The sequence below is a fragment of the Taurulus bubalis genome, assembly GCF_910589615.1.
Source record: "Taurulus bubalis genome assembly, chromosome: 1".
Taxonomy (NCBI): Eukaryota; Metazoa; Chordata; class Actinopteri; order Perciformes; family Cottidae; genus Taurulus; species Taurulus bubalis.
Window position 1 is genome coordinate 3623790 of NC_136589.1, and position 18615 is coordinate 3642404.

Sequence of the window (18615 nt, forward strand, 5' to 3'; positions counted from 1 at the left end):
ACAGCCATCGGAACAGATCACGCCGAAGGCAGCGTGTCTGGGCGATGCAACGGAAGGGCTGGGTGTCCAAATTCAGACCGGAGACCTAAATCCGACAGGCCTGCCAAATTATGCTTGAGTAATTACATACTGGAAATAATTAAAGGTCAAATGTGGCCGCAAACTCATTACCGTGACATTCAGTATGGATATTTGTGCGTGTTTTGTAACGATTGTATTGAATCCTCGCTCTCAAATTTCCCCCCTCCAGGCGGATTTTAATGCATGTATAAAAGAATCCTCCCCTGTGATTAATTGTTTGTTGAACATGGTTTTCCCCACTTAAAAAGTAGAAATTCTGGATCTGGCCTCGCCTTGCACACCAGCACCACCAGTACCGCTGCTCAAGCTAGGTTGAGCATTGCGCATCAAGATGGCGGCTCCCATGTAGCGATGGTTTTTGGCCTCTGGTCTATTTTATCATTGGAGAGATTCAGCACGACACGTTTGACTCAGACGGAGTCGTTTGTGTCCGCAAGCAAGATTAGCAGACGCATCAGGGTCTTTTCTTTTGTTTATGTTGTTTGTTAGCTTGTTATCTTGATAGCTTGTTAGCTTAGTAGCTTGTTACTGGCAGTGTCTGACGCAGCGTTAGTGGTTGTGAAACGTAAGATAGTGAAAGGTTCTGGTTTACATCCAAAAAACTGCACACGTTTGCCGTGTTTCCTGTCAAATCGTCCCCGATGCTAGTGCTAACGCTAGCCGTCTGAAGCAAGTCATTCAGTCTTCTTTGATTTTGCTGACCATGCGAATATGTCTCTGCCTTTGCGTACTAGACAGCATATTTGTGACAATTCTTCAAAATTCTTCATGAGAAGAAAACACCTCTCTAGCGAGTCAAGCTCACACATTTTAAGGAATATATAAGTGGCCAACTGTTTCTCCTTAAATACCAGGACATATCAAGTCAATAGCGAAATTGTGCTATGTGGATATTCATGGTCCCCAGAATGAATCCCAACAGTGAAATCCTGGCTTTTGCATCATAATCAGGTCAACAACATTTACACACACACACACACACACACAACAAAATAAAAATCCAAATCTAATGGGCAGATTGCAGTGGAATTTATTGGAAAATATATTTCCATGATGGACACTATAAAATGTCACTCAAAAACTCACATAATTTAATGGCAGACCGCCATGAAATTTACTGAGCAGATTAGTGCTCCCAAAGGGAACAACCCTTTTGACTTTAATGACCCAGAGGCCTCCAGAGGCCACTGGTTCAGACCAGCTTGTTAAACGGTGACGCTTCAGTGGAACCTGGAAAGCACAAGTTATCATGGCGCTGTAACTCGCTTCTCTCTTCTAGTTAAAGACGGGATAAACTCCGAGGAACGGCACTTTAACGCGTCTGATATAAATAGTATATTTACTGTGCGTCCTCTGGTGCCGCAAAGAGCTCATGCAGAAATATACAATAAATACGAGCCTTGTTGGTATTATTAGACAGCTAATGGACTGCGGGGTTGGAATAATGACGGGTAGAGACGGGAATGAAAAAGAGGCGTCTTGTACAGATTTTTCTCACTTAGAATCTAATGGACCTAATGGACCTCCCCACCGGCCGAAAGGCGACCGAAAAATGTACATAATTATATATATATGTGGCTTTTACAAATTGATTAGAGGCTCGTTTCCAGAACACTTCACAATCAGCAGATGGATTTAATGGCTAGGCTTTTGAAATAATGATGAAATCTATTTCAAACATTAGCAGGTGTCTGTTTTTTTTTGCACAACGAAATGCAGTTGAACAATACAACAGTTGCATATTTCTGTCGTGCATTTTTTCTTCTTCTTTTGCATGAGGAGGAATGTAAACAACAGCAACAAACAAACCGCATCAGAGTTCACTTGGAAGCCGATCCAGACCCTTCGGCTATTTGGTCCACACATGAGCCGATTACAGACAAGAGCCTGCAGCACGGCCTCACACACAGGAGCGTGACAAGCAGACTATCGGTGTTGTTGTTGCTCTTTCTGGGGGGTTGTTTTGCCTCTTGTGTGTGTCTCTTGTTGTGTCTTTGCTGCCGTTTGCATCTCTTTTCAGTTGCTTTGGACTCTTTGTTGTCAATTTGTGTCTCTTTGTGGTTGCTTTGTCCCATTGCGTAGACGTTGTGAGTTTCTTTGCAGCTTTTCGTGTTTTTTTGTCTCTTTTTTTGCTCTCTCTTCATCATTGTTGTGAGTCTTTTTGTGTTTCTTTGCAGCTGTTTTGTGGCTCTTCATTGTGATTCTGTGTCTCTTTGTGGTTGTTCGTCTCCTTTTTTTGTTGTGAGCTTCTTTGTGTCTCTTTGTGGTTGTTTTGTCTCTTTGTAGTCCTTCTGTGTCTCTTTGTAGTCTTTTTGTGTCTCTTTGTAGTTGTTTTGTGTCTCTTTGTAGTCCTTCTGTGTCTCTTTGTAGTCTTTTTGTGTCTCTTTGTAGTTGTTTTGTGTCTCTTTGTAGTTGTTTTGTGTCTCTTTGTAGTCTTTTTGTGTCTCTTTGTAGTCCTTCTGTGTCTCTTTGTAGTCTTTTTGTGTCTCTTTGTAGTTGTTTTGTGTCTCTTTGTAGTCTTTTTGTGTCTCTTTGTAGTCTGTCTGTGTCTCTTTGTAGTCATTTTGTGTCTCTTTGTGCTTGCTTTGTCCCTTTGTGTAGAAGTTGTGAGTGTCTTTGCAGCTTTTCGTGGCTTTGTGTCTCTTTGTGGTATCATGCTCTCTCTTCTTAATTTTTGTGAGTCTTTTTGTGTTTCTTTGCAGCTATTTTGCATATCTTATTATTCATTTTTTGTGTCTCTTTGGAGCTATTTTGTGTCTCATTGTGGTTGCTTTGCTCTCTCTTCATCATTGTTGTGAGTCTTTTTGTGTTTCTTTGCAGCTGTTTTGTGTCTCTTTGTTGTGATTCTGTGTCTCTTTGTAGTCATTTTGTGTCTCTTTGTAGTCTGTCTGTGTCTCTTTGTAGTCTTTTTGTGTCTCTTTGTAGTCATTTTGTGTCTCTTTGTGGTTGTTTTGTGTCTCTTTGTAGTCCTTCTGTGTCTCTTTGTAGTCATTTTGTGTCTCTTTGTAGTCTGTCTGTGTCTCTTTGTAGTCTTTTTGTGTCTCTTTGTAGTCATTTTGTGTCTCTTTGTGGTTGTTTTGTGTCTCTTTGTAGTCCTTCTGTGTCTCTTTGTAGTCTTTTTGTGTCTCTTTGTAGTCTGTCTGTGTCTCTTTGTAGTCTTTTTGTGTCTCTTTGTAGTCATTTTGTGTCTCTTTGTGGTTGTTTTGTCTCTCTTTGTAGTCCTTCTGTGTCTCTTTGTAGTCTTTTTGTGTCATCCTTTGTGGTGTCTTTGAGTCTCTGTAGCTGTATTACGTCTCTTTGTAGTTGTTTTCGCTTCTTTCTTGTCATTTGTTTCTTTTTGGTGTTTTTTTGCCCTCTCTTCAGCATCATTCTGTCTTTTTGTGTCCGTTTGCAACTGATTTGTGTCTCTTCGTAGTGTTTTTTGTGTCTCTTTGCAGTCGTTTTATGTTTCTTTGTGGTCATTTTGAGTCTCTCTCTGGCTGGTGCGCGTCTCTTTGAGAGGCCCTGACACGTTGACTCCCCGGGGATGCGGCCAGAGGTCCTGTTCAGTAATCCATCCACGGGTCTGCACCAGACTGAGACTGACACACCTTTCACAGAACACCTGCCCAAACGGGGGATCGTTTTAACCGAACCAAGCACATGCTGCAGCGTAACCACATGGGAATTTTACAAAAGAAAACAGACTCCCCCGCAGATATGTTCTCGACTCCCAGGGACCGACCCAAGTGGCCGTAATGATTTCTCACCGGATCGCGAACCGTCTGATTGCCGTGGTGCTTTGGATCGATCGCTAGAGCAATCTCTAAGTGAGTGGACTCTTTGCACTGAGCTTTCAGCCGGTTCTCAGAGGAACTCAAAAAAGGGCAAAGGTGACAGCGAGTGAATTACAATGATCTTACCTGTCATGTTGCAGTATACCTGTGCGGGCCCCAGGGGACCACTCCCATCCGGATCGATGGAGTAGAAGCCAGAGGAGCTGCCAATCAGCTTGTAGGCCTCACAAGACGACTCGTAGATGGCTGCAAGAAGCAGAATGGGGACAGTTATTCTTCCAAGAAGCCGCCCACTCTCCAGCAGCCGCCTCATGGCTGAGTCACCAAATATATCTTTATTTTGACAAACTGTCGATAAGTTATTGTTGTCATACTTACTGATTATTGCGTAGGAGTTATGTAAATGACTACTGAAGAGCCTGATCAGAATGTGTTCACTGTATACTGTTTTGAGGTGTATTTGTGGTCCAGTTAAAACTATGCATCTGTAAAATGTTGAGGATTTAAACAGGATTCGTGAACCAAATGTGCATTTTTCTCATTGCTTGTCTGGAATCAGTCACCAAACTGGCAAAGCACATAATGCCGTTTCCCCTCTTTACCTGCAGACAGACCTTTCTGACGGGGAGCTGAAGCCGTTATCTATGTTCTCTTCACATGCACCAGACTCCATTGACAGCAACACTATAGATGCATTTCACTTTTAATTCAGTTGCCTGTTGCAAAACCTTCTAAATCCAGCATACCCTTTGAATAATACAGATTTTTACCAGCCCACAGAGCGACGACAGGTGTTAATATTTTGTTGTCGGTCTGTGGACAGCTTTCGTCACAGCGGAGCAGAAAAGGACACCGTTTAATCCCATAGACCTTTACTCTAGTTTGACTAAATGAGTGATTTTCAACCACTGCCTTGGGAAAATGTCCAATTTCACCAAAAATATTATTTAGTTGCCACAAATAATTTTCCAATGTTGAGCGTCTGAGCCTGCAATATAGTGGTGGACCTAGTAATTAAATACTATTCCAAGGCACGCAATAATTACCTATATATGCTGTATTGTGCTATAATGTGACATTTTGCAACTTTTTGGGTTGTTGGTTTATTTATTGTAGAAAATGTGCTGCGGCTCAAAAAAGGTTGAAAAACACTGGGCTAAGTAAGACTATCCTCCACGTGCACAATAGTGTTCTTACTACAGCCACAAGTCTTTTAATAATCTTAAAATGCTCAAGTTATAGATGTAAGAAAATGTTGTAAGTAAGAAATGTTGATTATATGTGTTTTTTGGGGGGGATTGTTTTGACTGTTGAGCTGAAAACCCTGTTTGAAATCCAGCAGATGCTCTGATCTGTCATGTTCCCTCTGACATGCAAAGACAAGCGGGTTCGCCTGCATATAAACAGGAAATCAGGATTCTGGGGCAGGGGAAGTTCACACACAGTTGCCAACAGCCGTCTCCACAGCAAATATCAAGGGGGAGCTGCGGAGCGTCAAACAAATATGACACCCGAGATTCCTGCACGTAGAGTCGATCTGAAGTCAGCCAAAACCTATTTTTAAGGAAATAGCGAAAAATAAATAAATAAACATTCTCAGAGATTTTAAAGTGAGAATAACAGCGTCGTCTGTGAGGTCATGTCGGGTTGAAGCGAGACCCGTTGCTGCTTCGCCTCTCAGTGGCACGAATCGAAGAAAGCAATGAGCAAGACAGGTAAAGATGTGTGCGCTGAATCAAATGACACAGCTCAGTAGACCTAGGATGTACGATGGAGGGGGGGCATAATAGCGGGTTTGAGACGAGGCGTTAGAAAATGAAAGTGCAAAGAAGTGCTTACAGTTGTGACAGGTGGCTCCGGAGTATCCGGTTCCTGAACAGTCGCAGGAGAACGAGCTCCACGTCTGAGAGCAGCGGCCGCCGTGCTCACACAGGCTGGGAAGGCACCTGAAGGACAGAACAGAGGGTTTACACAACCCTTTAATGGCTGGGGGAGGGGGATTCACTCAATTATTGATGAAAAAATGGACAATATAAATGCTTGGTCTGTCTGTATTTACGGTATTACGATATATACAATAGCAATATGTGTAAAAAATACATAATAAAAGTCCTGCAGTCCAAATTTGCTCAAGTAAAAAAGTATTAGCATTACAATATAACATATAAATAATATATTATGCAGAATGGCTCATTTAAAAATATAACATATCCTATTACTAGATTATAATTAGTGATGCATTAATGTGTAAGCATCACCTTGTTTCAAATTAAGGACCCGCTGATTTAAGACCTGGACGCCTTCTCCCAAAAGATGTATAAAAAACAACAACAACATTTATACATCCTTCTTACCAGTAATCATAAATATTACAACATATTCTCCATATTCATGCTTGAAGGAATCGTGTATAATCATTTCAAACACACACTACAATGGACCATATCATTTCGTGGCGTTGACATTAGCTACCTAAATTAGCGTCTCGTAGCTAGCTAGCTAGCTAGAGTTATTAGTTGGGTAGGTTCAATGTGAACACGTTGTTGGTTCAGTAATGAAATAAGACTCCTTCATCACTAGTATGATACTTTTTGAATGCAAAATGTCTTATATTATGCTTTTTATGCAAACATTTTCTTTTTTTCCTGGGATACAAATCATGGCCACAATGCACCAAATTGCACCATAAAAAAAGAAGAAGAGATTTCTGGGCTCAGACCTCGAGCCCCAATACTTTATATGATATGATATGAACTTTATTCGTCAGCTGGTGCTGAAATTTGTCTTGCGACCCAGCAGCCGTTGCATGTTTAGACAGAAAACATGAATTACACACATTGACATGACACATTGAAACACAACAAATGTACATACATGGGAACAGATAGTCGAGAGCACATTGTCCACCACTCCGCCTATCTCCGGTTTAGCATCAAAGTCGATTGATGGACAAAGGACTTTTTTAGTCTAACCTTCTTGAAAAGTGGTACCTGAGGGCAATAACCTGTATTCACTATACAAAACATGATTAGTGTTTGAGGTGATGTTTTTTGCCAACCTCAGCATGCTGTTGTCATACGTGGAAGCATACAGCTCCTGAAGTGGTTGTCCAACAATCTTTGAACAAATGTTTAGTTGTTGTAACATTTGTGACTTTAGGGCTACAGACAGACATCCACACCAGGTGGTACTGCAGTGCTGAAGAACACTCAGAATGACAGAAGTGAAAAACAAAAGAAGAATCCTTCTACTGGCACCAAAAGGCGAAGGAAATAGATTCTTTGCTTTGTTTTCTTACACACTGATTCGATCTGATCTTTCCATGAAAGAAGATGTATCATATTATATTCTGCCGGCTCGCCCAATCAGTAATAAATCATCATCTTTTCTGAGGTGATTTATATTTAAATCTGGAAAAGAACCAATGTTGTCAAATGAATGTGGAGTATAGAGTATAAAGTAGGTCAAAATGGTCCAATACTCGAGTAGTACTTACTGACATCCACCACTACCAACCAACAGTTGAACATGCAATTAATTACAATATAAAACAGAGACAAAGTACAACATTTAAAAAAAAAAAAACAGCTTCTCATCGTCGCTAATCAAATTCTCCTGTTATTATTGAGCTCTAGTTTACTCCGGATACATTTTTTTACTTCAAAGTTTGCCATTTTTATACGTCCACAACAAACATATAGCTATTAGGAGCAGCACAAAAAATTCGACAGCCAAAACAAAAGATCACACAAACCCCCTCAGGAATGTGTATCAGGCAGCAATAACGCTACTCCCTTTGTTGGTGTTTGCAAACCTGATCTTTTATTTATCAGTTAAAAAACACCAATTGCAATTACGAGCACGAGCTTTGGATCTCACCCGAAAGACTAATTTGCTGTTTATTCATGTTTCATTAAAACTCCCAGGGGACTGTGAAGCGACGCCGTCTCATACTGTGTGTGCCCTTGTTTGATTTTTTTGGAAAAAGCTGACAGATCGCGGCATTTCTCTAAAAATAAAAGCCTCACTGTCACCTTCAGACTAGAAGGCCTGTTAATGGGATTTTACCACAATGAGCGCATCACAGAAATCTCAAACCGCACTCTTCTGATTAATAGTCCCTTCCTCGAGCCTCCTTCAGTTTCACATAATTGCACGCCTTTCGAGCGTGCATCTATAATTTCATACGCTTTCATCTCTCACCTATTAACTGCAGCGGAGCGGGGCCGGCCGCACCGCGGATAAGGTTACAGCCGCTGGTTTAATTACCAGCGTGCTATTTTCTGTTGTGTTTCGTGCCCGTGCGGGTCGTGGAATTACAGTAGCCGCCACACCCAAGTGCACACCGACCATAAATTGAGTCACAATGTTTAATTACGCACACAGGAAAAGGAGATTAGCTGCGATAAAAGTTAATTTTCTCGCACTCTGGGGGTCGTTGAATCGGCCGCAGAGAGTAAAAAGGAAAGACAACATCGGTGCGATTAACATTCACAAAGTGGAGGACGGCGGCCATGACATGTCAGGTGTCACGTGTCACGTCCTCGCTGCAGATTACCGCACACGAGGCGGTCGAAAGACATCGACTGTCACCCAAACACACATTTTCATTTTAGCTCTGCAGTTTCTTTGTTGCTGCTGAATCAACATCTCCTGCATAATGCATGACTTGTTCCAGAACTTTCCATGCCTGAATACTTATATTCCACTCCAGTTTCTCTCCAACCTAATTTCAGCTTTTGTGCGTTCCCTTAAATTGTCCGTCTCAGATTTTTGCCGGTTTTGCCCGGAGAACGCACAATTACAGGTTACTCTAAAATCAAACATAAGCGTAAACATAGTTTTTACTGCTTTATTTCTCTATTTTATTATTGTCATTATTAGGGTCCGAGCGACGGACATAGTCAGTCCCGAGAGGACCCTATTGAAATACAAAGGGTTATTATTATTATTCATGATTCTTATTTTAGAACATTGGCCGCCTTTTTGGGGGACTTGTCATATTCAAAAACTCACCAAATTTGGAACACTTGTCAGGTCTGGTGAAAATAGAGATCCATTAAAGCCGGGGAAAAAAGTTCCAAAAAATGACTCTCTAGCGCCCCCTACAAGTTGGACCGGCGACGTCCCTCGTCCAGAATGTTTTTTTGACTTGAAAAAATTCACACATGTCCGTCTCCACCTGCTCTACAAAAAAGCCTCTCAGACCCATAAAGTCCGCCTTTGAATATTTTCCGCCATCTTGGATTTTGTGAAAACACATTATTGTAGCTTATTCCTAAACGCTAGGTCCTTTTCATACCAAACTTGGTACTTATCATCAATGGTATTGGTTCATCAATACTGCATTGACATTTCTTTCATATCTCATTGCGTTGAGGAGATATCGACCAGTCAAGTAGCGCCGTCTGCTGTACCTTCAACATCAACGTGAACAATCAACCTTCAACATCAATTGTCAACATCAATGTGAATGTTCAATCTTGTCACCTGCCAAAAGCAGAGACTGGTATGTGAAATGTTCATACTTGAAACCTGTGTGTACTGTTTGAACTGGGCGAGTTGCTATATAAATGAAGTTACTACTATATATTATTATTATAACTGCACAACGTTGTCCACTGTTTTGATGCTGCTAGATGTGGCAGGAACGGACATTGATATTCGCGATTTTTTATTACAAAGAACTATATCATTTTTCCTCATTCAACAGCAGAGCAACCAGATTCTGTCAAGTGAAGCCGATGCTTCATATCTTAAAACTTCTATTCTCTCTCCTGGCCACCAGAGGGCGACTCCTCTGGTTGTATAGAAGTATATGCTTCATGTGTTAAAGCTGCATTCTCTCTACTGAACACCAGAGGGCGACTCCTCTGGTTGTATAGAAGTCTATGCTTTGTGTGTTGAAGCTGCATTCTCTCTCCTGACCACCAGGGGGCGACTCCACTGGTTGTGTAGAAGTATATGCTTCATGTGTTAAAGCTGCATTCTCTCTACTGACCACCAGGGGGCGACTCCTCTGGTTGTATAGAAGTATATGCTTCATGTGTTAAAGCTGCATTCTCTCTACTGACCACCAGGGGGCGACTCCTCTGGTTGTATAGAAGTATATGCTTTGTGTGTTAAAGCTGCATTCTCTCTCATGACCACCAGGGGCGACTCCTCTGGTTGTATAGAAGTATATGCTGCGTGTGTTAAAGCTGCATTCTCTCTCTTGACCACCAGGGGGCGACTCCTCTGGTTGTATAGAAGTATATGCTGCGTGTGTTAAAGCTGCATTCTCTCTCTTGACCACCAGGGGGCGACTCCTCTGGTTGTATAGAAGTCTATATAAATGACTCTACTTCTCTTGATGTATTCCCTCAGTAAACATTGTAAACATGAGTTTATGTCTCAATCTCTAGTTTCAAGTCTTCTTCAATACAGCATGATGTTCATTTAGTACATTATGGTCATTTAGAGTCAAACAGACCATAAAGCAGGGGACGCTTTAGGGCGGGGCTACAAGGTGATTGACAGGTCTCTACAAGAGCCGTATGAGGTCAGCCGTATTTCAAGATGGCGACGAAACCCAAGGCTTCAAAACAGCGTCTCATATCCAGCCCATGAGAACAGCAAGTGCTCGATGTCGGCCCTGAATCCATTTCCTCCCCGTTGTTTACATTTGATCAACGCTCCCAGACTCGCTTTGCCAGGAGCCGTTTTTGAAGCGGGCCCTTAGACAGAACCACTAAAGATGTATGTCTCCGCCTGGGAAAAGAAAACGTCTCTTCCATTGTTCTGTCACTTCCTGCAGTGCCTCCCTTCGCCTGCTGATTCAACAGACTGGCAGCACCGTCGTGTTTGCATACCTTCTGACATCCAACAATCTGGACTAGAAAGCAGGTACTTTGACATCGGAGAGATTCACCTGGGGGCAAACACGAGGGAAATAACTGCGGTTTGCATGTTTGTCTCGTTCCCATGCATGTTTTTCAAAGTGCACGCAGAGATCGGCGGAGCTCGCTGGTCTGCCAATCCCTTTTTTTCACGGGGCCACACAGCTTTGCGAGGTAATGAGGGACCGGGATCGGGAGGGATGCCACACAGGACAGCAGGGAGCAGCTTGTTAGCGTAGCCCTCCGCCAGGAAAAGGTGTTGCAGAGTTTCTGCTGCGATTTAATTGGATGATCTTGTCAGCGTGTTTGTCTTTCTAGGACAAGATGTCAGTGACTTTCAGTCAGCAATGCAGGCAACGCACCGCCATCTACGAATTAACAACGTGGGCATGAATGAGCCTCTGCTGCCAGCTCGGATGATGTTTTACAGATTTTTTGAGTTTGACACATTTCCACTGTTGAAGGTTCTCTCAGAGAACTTCCTCCCTTCGCGCATTCAAAGTGTAAATGAGAAGTCCGAGCTGCTTTACCTGTCTCGTATGTTGCACGTGTCGAACTGAAGCTCGTTATAATTTCCCAGCAGCCCCTGCTGCACGCGATGGAGGTTCATTGGCTGGCTGTTGAGGAATATGAGCCGCACGCATCCCTGGAAGTCCGGAGTCGGGTTGTGACAGTCCTCGGCGGAACATCCTGGAGGGAAATGACACAGGATGCGGCCTTTTACTATCCAAGCACTATGAGCCTTTCTGACGATTTATGCAGAGGGGTTTGTTTTATATCATTCATATTCTCATTTATACAACATTTTATTAGTAAAAACATGCCTTTTTTCCTTCTGTAACGACCTTTGACTCTCATATTTCAACAAAATGACTCAATGAGTTTCCTCCAACGTTCAGATTCGTATTTAACGCCTCGTTTGCACATTTGAACATTCATTTTTCAGAAAGAAAACCCACAAACCTCCAAAGTTGAAGTTGCCTGCGGCCTCCAGCTGCTCCCACAGCTCGATGGTGGAGGCCGGCTCGCCGTCCGCCGTCACAGTGACCTGCTGGCTCCTCGTGGTGAGGCTCACCGAGTGCCACAGCCCGTCGCTGACTCGCTGACCTGAAGAACAACGTTTACTCATTACGCCTCCGTGAGAACGCCAGTTTAACACACAGGGAGAGTCATTGTGAGGAATGTTCTCCTCTCCCACTGCATTCTGGTTCATCAACCAGGACCTGTGCTGCCAGGGCCACAGCGGCCACGGGAGGATAGGATTTATTCCACCTGTGTTTGGGATTTAGTTCAAGATCCACTTTTAATTTCGTAATAGCTGCCTTCAAATGCCTCACAACAGTTGTTTTTTTCAACTTCCCCGACACCAGAGACGAGAGACAGTCGCTCCGAGCCTCTCCCTCCCCCGCTCTGTCACTCGTCAACCCTCTTACTGCATATTTTATCAGTCGGATGAAAGTTAACGTGTGAATGGAAAGATTGGCGTCAGCACTTTTTGTGTTAATTAATACGTTATAGAATAGTTTACCTGCTAAAACACCTTTTTGACGGTTTGCTGAAAGGGCAACTTCGGCATTTCTTTTTTTAAACCTGGACCCTGTTTTCCCATATATTTGTGTCGAAGTGACAAATGGGGAAAGCAATTTTTGGGGGAAATTGGTGGAGTATTGAGGGAGAACGCTGCAGACAGCAGCCAGTAAACAGGCTGCGATGTAATCACTCTGCTTGTTATCGAGTCATGTGACTTGCTGCCGGAAGACAAAGGTGGAAACGCTGACGTCAGGGCTTGTTGTGCTGGAGGACAGAAAGCGTAGCTCAGTTATCGGAAACATTTTCGACGTCGTGGCAGAATTTTTCAGCTGATTTTCACAATGTGGATGCGACGCAAGATTTCCGATCAAGATTTCCGATCAAGCTTTTCGAACAAGATTTTTGAAACAGCGATCAAGATTTCCGATCAAGTGATCAATATTTCCGATCAAGATTTTCGAACAAGCGATCGAGATTTCCGATCAAGATTTCCGATCAAGATTTTCGATCAAGATTTCCGATCAAGCGATCAAGATTTCCGATCAAGCTTTCCGATCAAGATTTCCGATCAAGATTTCCGATCAAGCGATCAAGATTTCATTTCAACATTTTCGACGTCGTGGCAGAATTTTTCAGCTGATTTTCACAATGTGGATGCGACGCAAGATTTCCGATCAAGCTTTTCGAACAAGATTTTTGAAACAGCGATCAAGATTTCCGATCAAGATTTCCGAACAAGCAATCAAGATTTCCGATCAAGATTTTCGAACAAGATTTTTGAAAGAGACTTCCCCGTGCAAACTAAGAGACGAGACTAGATTAAGCAAAAGTTAAAGAAAAAGGTTTTATTTTTCTTTAGAGTTCTTTCCATAATGTTGTCAGACACATAATGTAAACAACAATCAGAGTCTGTCAGCAGTAAAAACCAGCACATAAAGGATGTACATAGACGGTGAGGAGCGGATACATCACAGTTTATTGGCAGCCTTCTGCAGCCTTCTCCTTCAATACTGGACCGATTCTAAAAATAAAATGGTCTCCATTAGTCATTGAAACACAAAAGCACAGGGGATTTTTTTTTTTTAAATACCAAAGTGACCCTTTAACACAATATTTCTGTACCTGGGAATAAAAATGCATCGAGCTGAGAACCAGTTTCAACCCACTCTGTCTTTTAAAAATAATCTGCTCGGACCCCAAAGAGACGAGTAATTGGCCGACTCATCTGGAAATTCTATCAAATTGACAGTGACAGCTCATCTCACGAGGAGCGAACGCACACGGCGGCTGATTGTGAATGGAAATCACTGATCCGAGCCTCCGTCTTCTATGTGTTAGTGACAAGGCCAGAAAATTAGCATCCCGATCAAGCTGCGCGGCGGCGGGCGGTTCGGGAGCTCAGAAGGAGACGTGGCGGTCAGGCAGAGTGCACACTGGGAGTTATTTGGGCTGAAATCAGATCCGTCCGGGCTCTTGAGAGGAATTCATAGAGTTCCCCTCCTCCAGCCAGTACATATATTTATATATATGTATTAATATCTCATGATCTCTTTGCGGTCCTGCTGCTGGCCGAGCTCTAAGTGTCAAGGTACTATCTCGGACACATATCTGATGTTCAACAGGAACCTGTTGCTGAAGAAAAAATACTAATATATTTGCCTACTCTGTCTGAGTCGACAGCTCGGAGCGCCGCCGCCTCCAGGAAACACAGTTTCATGTGACAGCTTCATGTCATTACTGAAGGAAAAGAATAAAAAAAGCTGCGGTGGCCTCAAGTCCTCGACGAGCGCGTCTGGCAGTAGATGCACAGCTCGGCGAATGAGACGGAGAGACGGGATTGTGGGCTGTTGTCGCCCGTGATGGACACTTGTGGGTCTCCTGCTTCGACTGCGAGGCAAACACACGCCATTAGGAGCTCGCTGTCGCTGCACGTCGGCTCTGGGCGGCGAGGAGGAAGCTGCATCCATTTGGTTCTTCCACATTAACGCCCTCGTGCACCGAGTTCCAGTACAGCACTTTCTGCAACACCACCGATTGCTTTTCTCCTCCAGCTTTTTCTACAGTCTACTTTTCCAACTGAATTTATTTTATTTGGATTAAATGACGTTTATATATATATATATATATTTTTTTTTTTCCATGGCTTTTTTTATTTATATATTTGTGTATATATATATATATATATATATATATATATATATATATATATATATAAAACAATTTATTTTAATATATAGTTAAAATATATATAAATATTGTATTTATATATATATATTTATGATTTCTTTAATTAATTAATATCTATCTATCTAAATAAAAAAAGTCAAACAAATATATATATAAATATAAATAAAACTGCTTAAATTTATATTTTTAAATTAAAATATACTTTTCTTTTATTTATATGTATGACCTTTTGTATTTGTATCTATCTATCTATCTATCTATCTATCTATCTATCTATCTATCTATCTATCTATCTATCTATCTATATGTATAAATAAAAGAAGTCATACAAAAATATATAAATATATATAAAAACTGAAAAGAAGAACAGGGTTTAAATTTAGATTTTTTTTAAAATTATTCGCTGAAACTTTTGCGCGCCCTGCAGCTCAGTTTAATGATCGCACTGAGACACCTTTGCACGGGGTTTGACATTGCTGTGAGCTTTGTGATGCATTCTGGGAGGAGAGGTGGGAACAGGTGAGAAAAGGCCTATTACATATCCAAGAATTTACTTTTTTAATTAACATCCTTAGCTTTAAGATTCACAATTCCCCCCCCTTTCTTTCTCGGTGCGAACACATTTTCTGGGTGAGAAGAAGAGATGGTGTTGCCTTACACCAGCGGCAGGCACCTCTTTTGACCGAAAACATCCTCCGCTCTGCACAGCAGCTCGCTGTTGACTGACCCGGCTCATCTGTTGGCACCGCAGGAACAATACAGATCCACCAGCAGTGAGTCCCGTCTCCTCCGCTCGGATCCAACTGCTCGCTTATTCAGCACATCCATCATGAAGCAGATTTCCAGCTGCTCCGAGGAGCACGCTCCCTACTTTGGGACCTTTAATGAAATTAAGGCGCGCTACCCCCCGTGTCTGTGGCGAAAGCAGCACATTCACTCAGGATAAATCTGCGTTTTAATCACATTTACTGGGCTTATCTCTCTCTCAGCACGCTTGCGATGTTGCCGACCTCTCCGCGGTAGGAGCCGGACGAGCCAATCCCAAAATGTGTAACCGAGATGCTATCGGAGCTCTTGCTCGATAATCATTTCAGCGGCGACCTTCCAAAAAAAAAAAAAAAATCCACCCGAGGAATCCGCGTGAAAATAAGTGGATTAATAAATAGATAAACACCCCAAATGACTGAGAAGTCAAACTCACGCCGTATCTCTTCACTGTGTTAAATTAATTTGCAGAGAAACTTTTCCTTACACGCTGTTATTACAAACACGAGGCGGCCGCCGGGTCGGGCGCCTCGTGGGCCGCTGCTTCATCCCCCGTGCAGATTGGTAATTAAATACAGCTTGAGGTAAATTATATGAAAGGGAATATTGTCTCCTGGCTGAGGTTGTCTCCTCCATCTATATTTCCCTGCAGCCCACCATCTGCTGGAAGTCTGGCTTCCCCAAACAATCACAGTTATCTGTGTTATATTTGCTCAGCAATCCCGTACAGAGGGTTGAACGATTCTTTTCTCCTCTCAGAGTAATTTCGAGAAAATCAACTGAGTTTATTGAGGACAAAGGTGTTAAAAGTAAGTCGGATGAAATTACTCGCGCAAGCCGACGTATTCGGTCGTCACTTGGCTGGATTAGTGCGGCGCCGTCTCGGTTCGTGCTCTCGGATTTTCTTTCTCTGTTCTCGGTGTGTTGTACATCCTCGATTCCTTTCCTCGCGTCCTAGGCGCGAGGAGTCGAGGAGTCGAGGCAACAGGCAGACGAACAATGAACAGCTGCATCAGATGTTCATTGTTTTTTCTACACTGCTGTATTTAATAACTGAGCATAACAGTGTTCATAAAATTATTATGATAATTTTTTTAATTCAATTCAGCACGTGGCATAATATGACAAGTTCCTGTCGGGCCTCTTCTACATGTCAGAGGAGCCAAAAAGACACAAAAAAAGGGAAAGGATGCACCTGTGCCTCCTCTCTTCTCTCTCCTTTCTCTTCTCTCTCCTTTCTTCTCTCTCCTCTCTCCTATCTCCTCTCTCCTATCTCCTCTCTCCACTCCCCTCTCTCCTCTCTCCTCTCTTCTCTCTTCTCTCTTCTCTCCTCTCTCCTCTCTCCTATCTCCTCTCTCCTCTCTTCTCTCTTCTCTCTTCTCTCCTCTCTCCTCCAGATGCATTTTAGGAATTTCAAAGTCCTTCAAGATTTCAAGATGGAGCTACGAGATCCATTTCAGGGCCACAGACAGGAGGACAGAGGAGGTAGGAGACAGGAGACAGGAGACGAGGAGGCAGAACATAGGGAAGAGAGAAGAGCGTTGGGTCTCCGTGGACAGACGAACACAAACAAGCAGCCAGGTGGAGGAAACAAAGTCGGCGGTTCACAGAAAGGCCCTGTGGGATTTCCCGGTAAACAAACAAAAGGTGTGTTTTATACGCTAAACCCTTTAGTGTGCATCCTGCAGCTCTAAGAAACATATTGAATGTATTTCCTTCATCATGAAACATTCATGAATTATATTTAAAACCCAGCATTGTTAACATCCGTGTTTACTAGCTTGCAGTCTTCTGCAGGCTCTTTGAATCACAACCATCTTTATTGGCCTGCAAGGGAAGTCACGTTGCTCTCAACGCACACAAATAATACAAATAATACAAATAAAAACGCAGAACAGAGCGGAGCATAAACATGTAGCTATGTACAATATACATATAGATGTATATTAAAAGAAGATGAGCTGGAGCAGGAAGTACAACCTCTGATGGTCTTTAGGTCCTGGGACATTGCGGATCCCAGAAACCCCAAAGTCTCTGCAGTAGACCGAGTGCTGTTGGAACCCTTGCAGACGTCCCTGTGTCTCATGTCGACCCCCTGGGAGGTCCATCAGGGGCCCTGGGAGGTCCATCAGGGGCCCTGGGAGGTCCTTCATGTGGGTGAACACCAGACGTCAAGCCGACAAGTCGTCATTTAATCCCGTGATGGAGGGTTCCCCGGGGACCGGGGTGATCCTGGAGCGATCGGTTGAAGATCTGTTGAAGAGGCTGGTCAGCACAGACCCTTAGGTCCGGGACCGGAGCCTTCCTCATCCTCTGCCTGGGAAAGACTCACATCCTCTCTGCAGATCCCCAGTGCAGGCGGGGGGTCGGCTGCAGCAGGCAGCGGGTGAAGGTGGTTGTTTGATGTCAGAGCAGTGGGGGTCTCCTGTAGTTGGTGAGGTCCTGAAGGTCGTTGGCTGAAAACCTGTTCTCTAACTTTTCCGTGTCGCTCCTCTTTGCTGACCCGATTCAATTCAGTTTCATTTGTATCGCCCAAAATCACAAATAGATGCCAAAGTCACTGCCAGACTTTATACAGAGGTTGTTACATGAGTGTAAATATGATTTGAGAGATATCGTACAAGTTTATCGTACAAAAAGCTAAAAAAGGGATTAAAAGATGATGTATTTCTATTGCAGGAGTTCAGTTATGGAACAACGCTAACATGGGTGTAAGAGTGGTCAACTCATTTTTGGTTTTCAAAAGGATTATTTATAAGTGTGAATGAAATTTAGGTATATGGAAGATTTTTTTCTTCTTCTTTATTTCGAATTCTCTGATTTAATTGATAATAATAATTTAGGATAGGAATATATAAGCATTTTTGCTTCTACCTATACCTTTTCAGTCTTTCTGTTTTGTATATTATATAGAATATTGCATTGTATTGGAATGATTGACTGAATAAAACACACAAACAAACAAATACAAGTTTGCCTCTGAGGGCTTTACAATCTGTACACATGACATCCTGTCCCGGGACCTCACATCGGAAGAGGAAAAACTCCCCAAATAAAGATGGTAAAAACCCTTTCACAGGGAAAACAGATCCCTCTCCCCGGATGGACAGAAGCAACACATGTCATGTGACCAGCATGAACAATGTAACAGTTACAGCACATTACATGAATATGACAGAAATGATTCATCTAATGAGTAGTATACGCATGGCTCACGATAACCACGGTCCACGAAGCAGAAGCAGAGAGATCTCCTTTGTCGGTGTGTTTCTGATCTGGTCCAACAGGATCCTGTCCCTCCTCCTCCTCCTCGGCCTGATGAAGCTGCTGAGTCTCGCAGTGAACCAGAGTTTATTGCTGTTGTGTGTGCGTGTGTGCAGACGGTTTTTACTCGGCAC

General features: G+C 42.8%; 1 protein-coding gene across 1 annotated transcript in view; it reads right to left on the reverse strand.

The window, feature by feature from the left end:
* The window catches only part of cntnap5a (contactin associated protein family member 5a), a gene marked incomplete at both ends in the record, with an annotated part of 95738 nt that overhangs the window by 30721 nt on the left and 46402 nt on the right, over positions 1–18615 (reverse strand). The window contains 4 exons of the mRNA XM_079229722.1: positions 3984–4103; positions 5697–5803; positions 11266–11425; positions 11699–11842. Of these exons, the coding sequence (XP_079085848.1) occupies positions 3984–4103; positions 5697–5803; positions 11266–11425; positions 11699–11842 (531 nt within the window). The remainder of the gene's footprint in view (positions 1–3983; positions 4104–5696; positions 5804–11265; positions 11426–11698; positions 11843–18615) is intronic.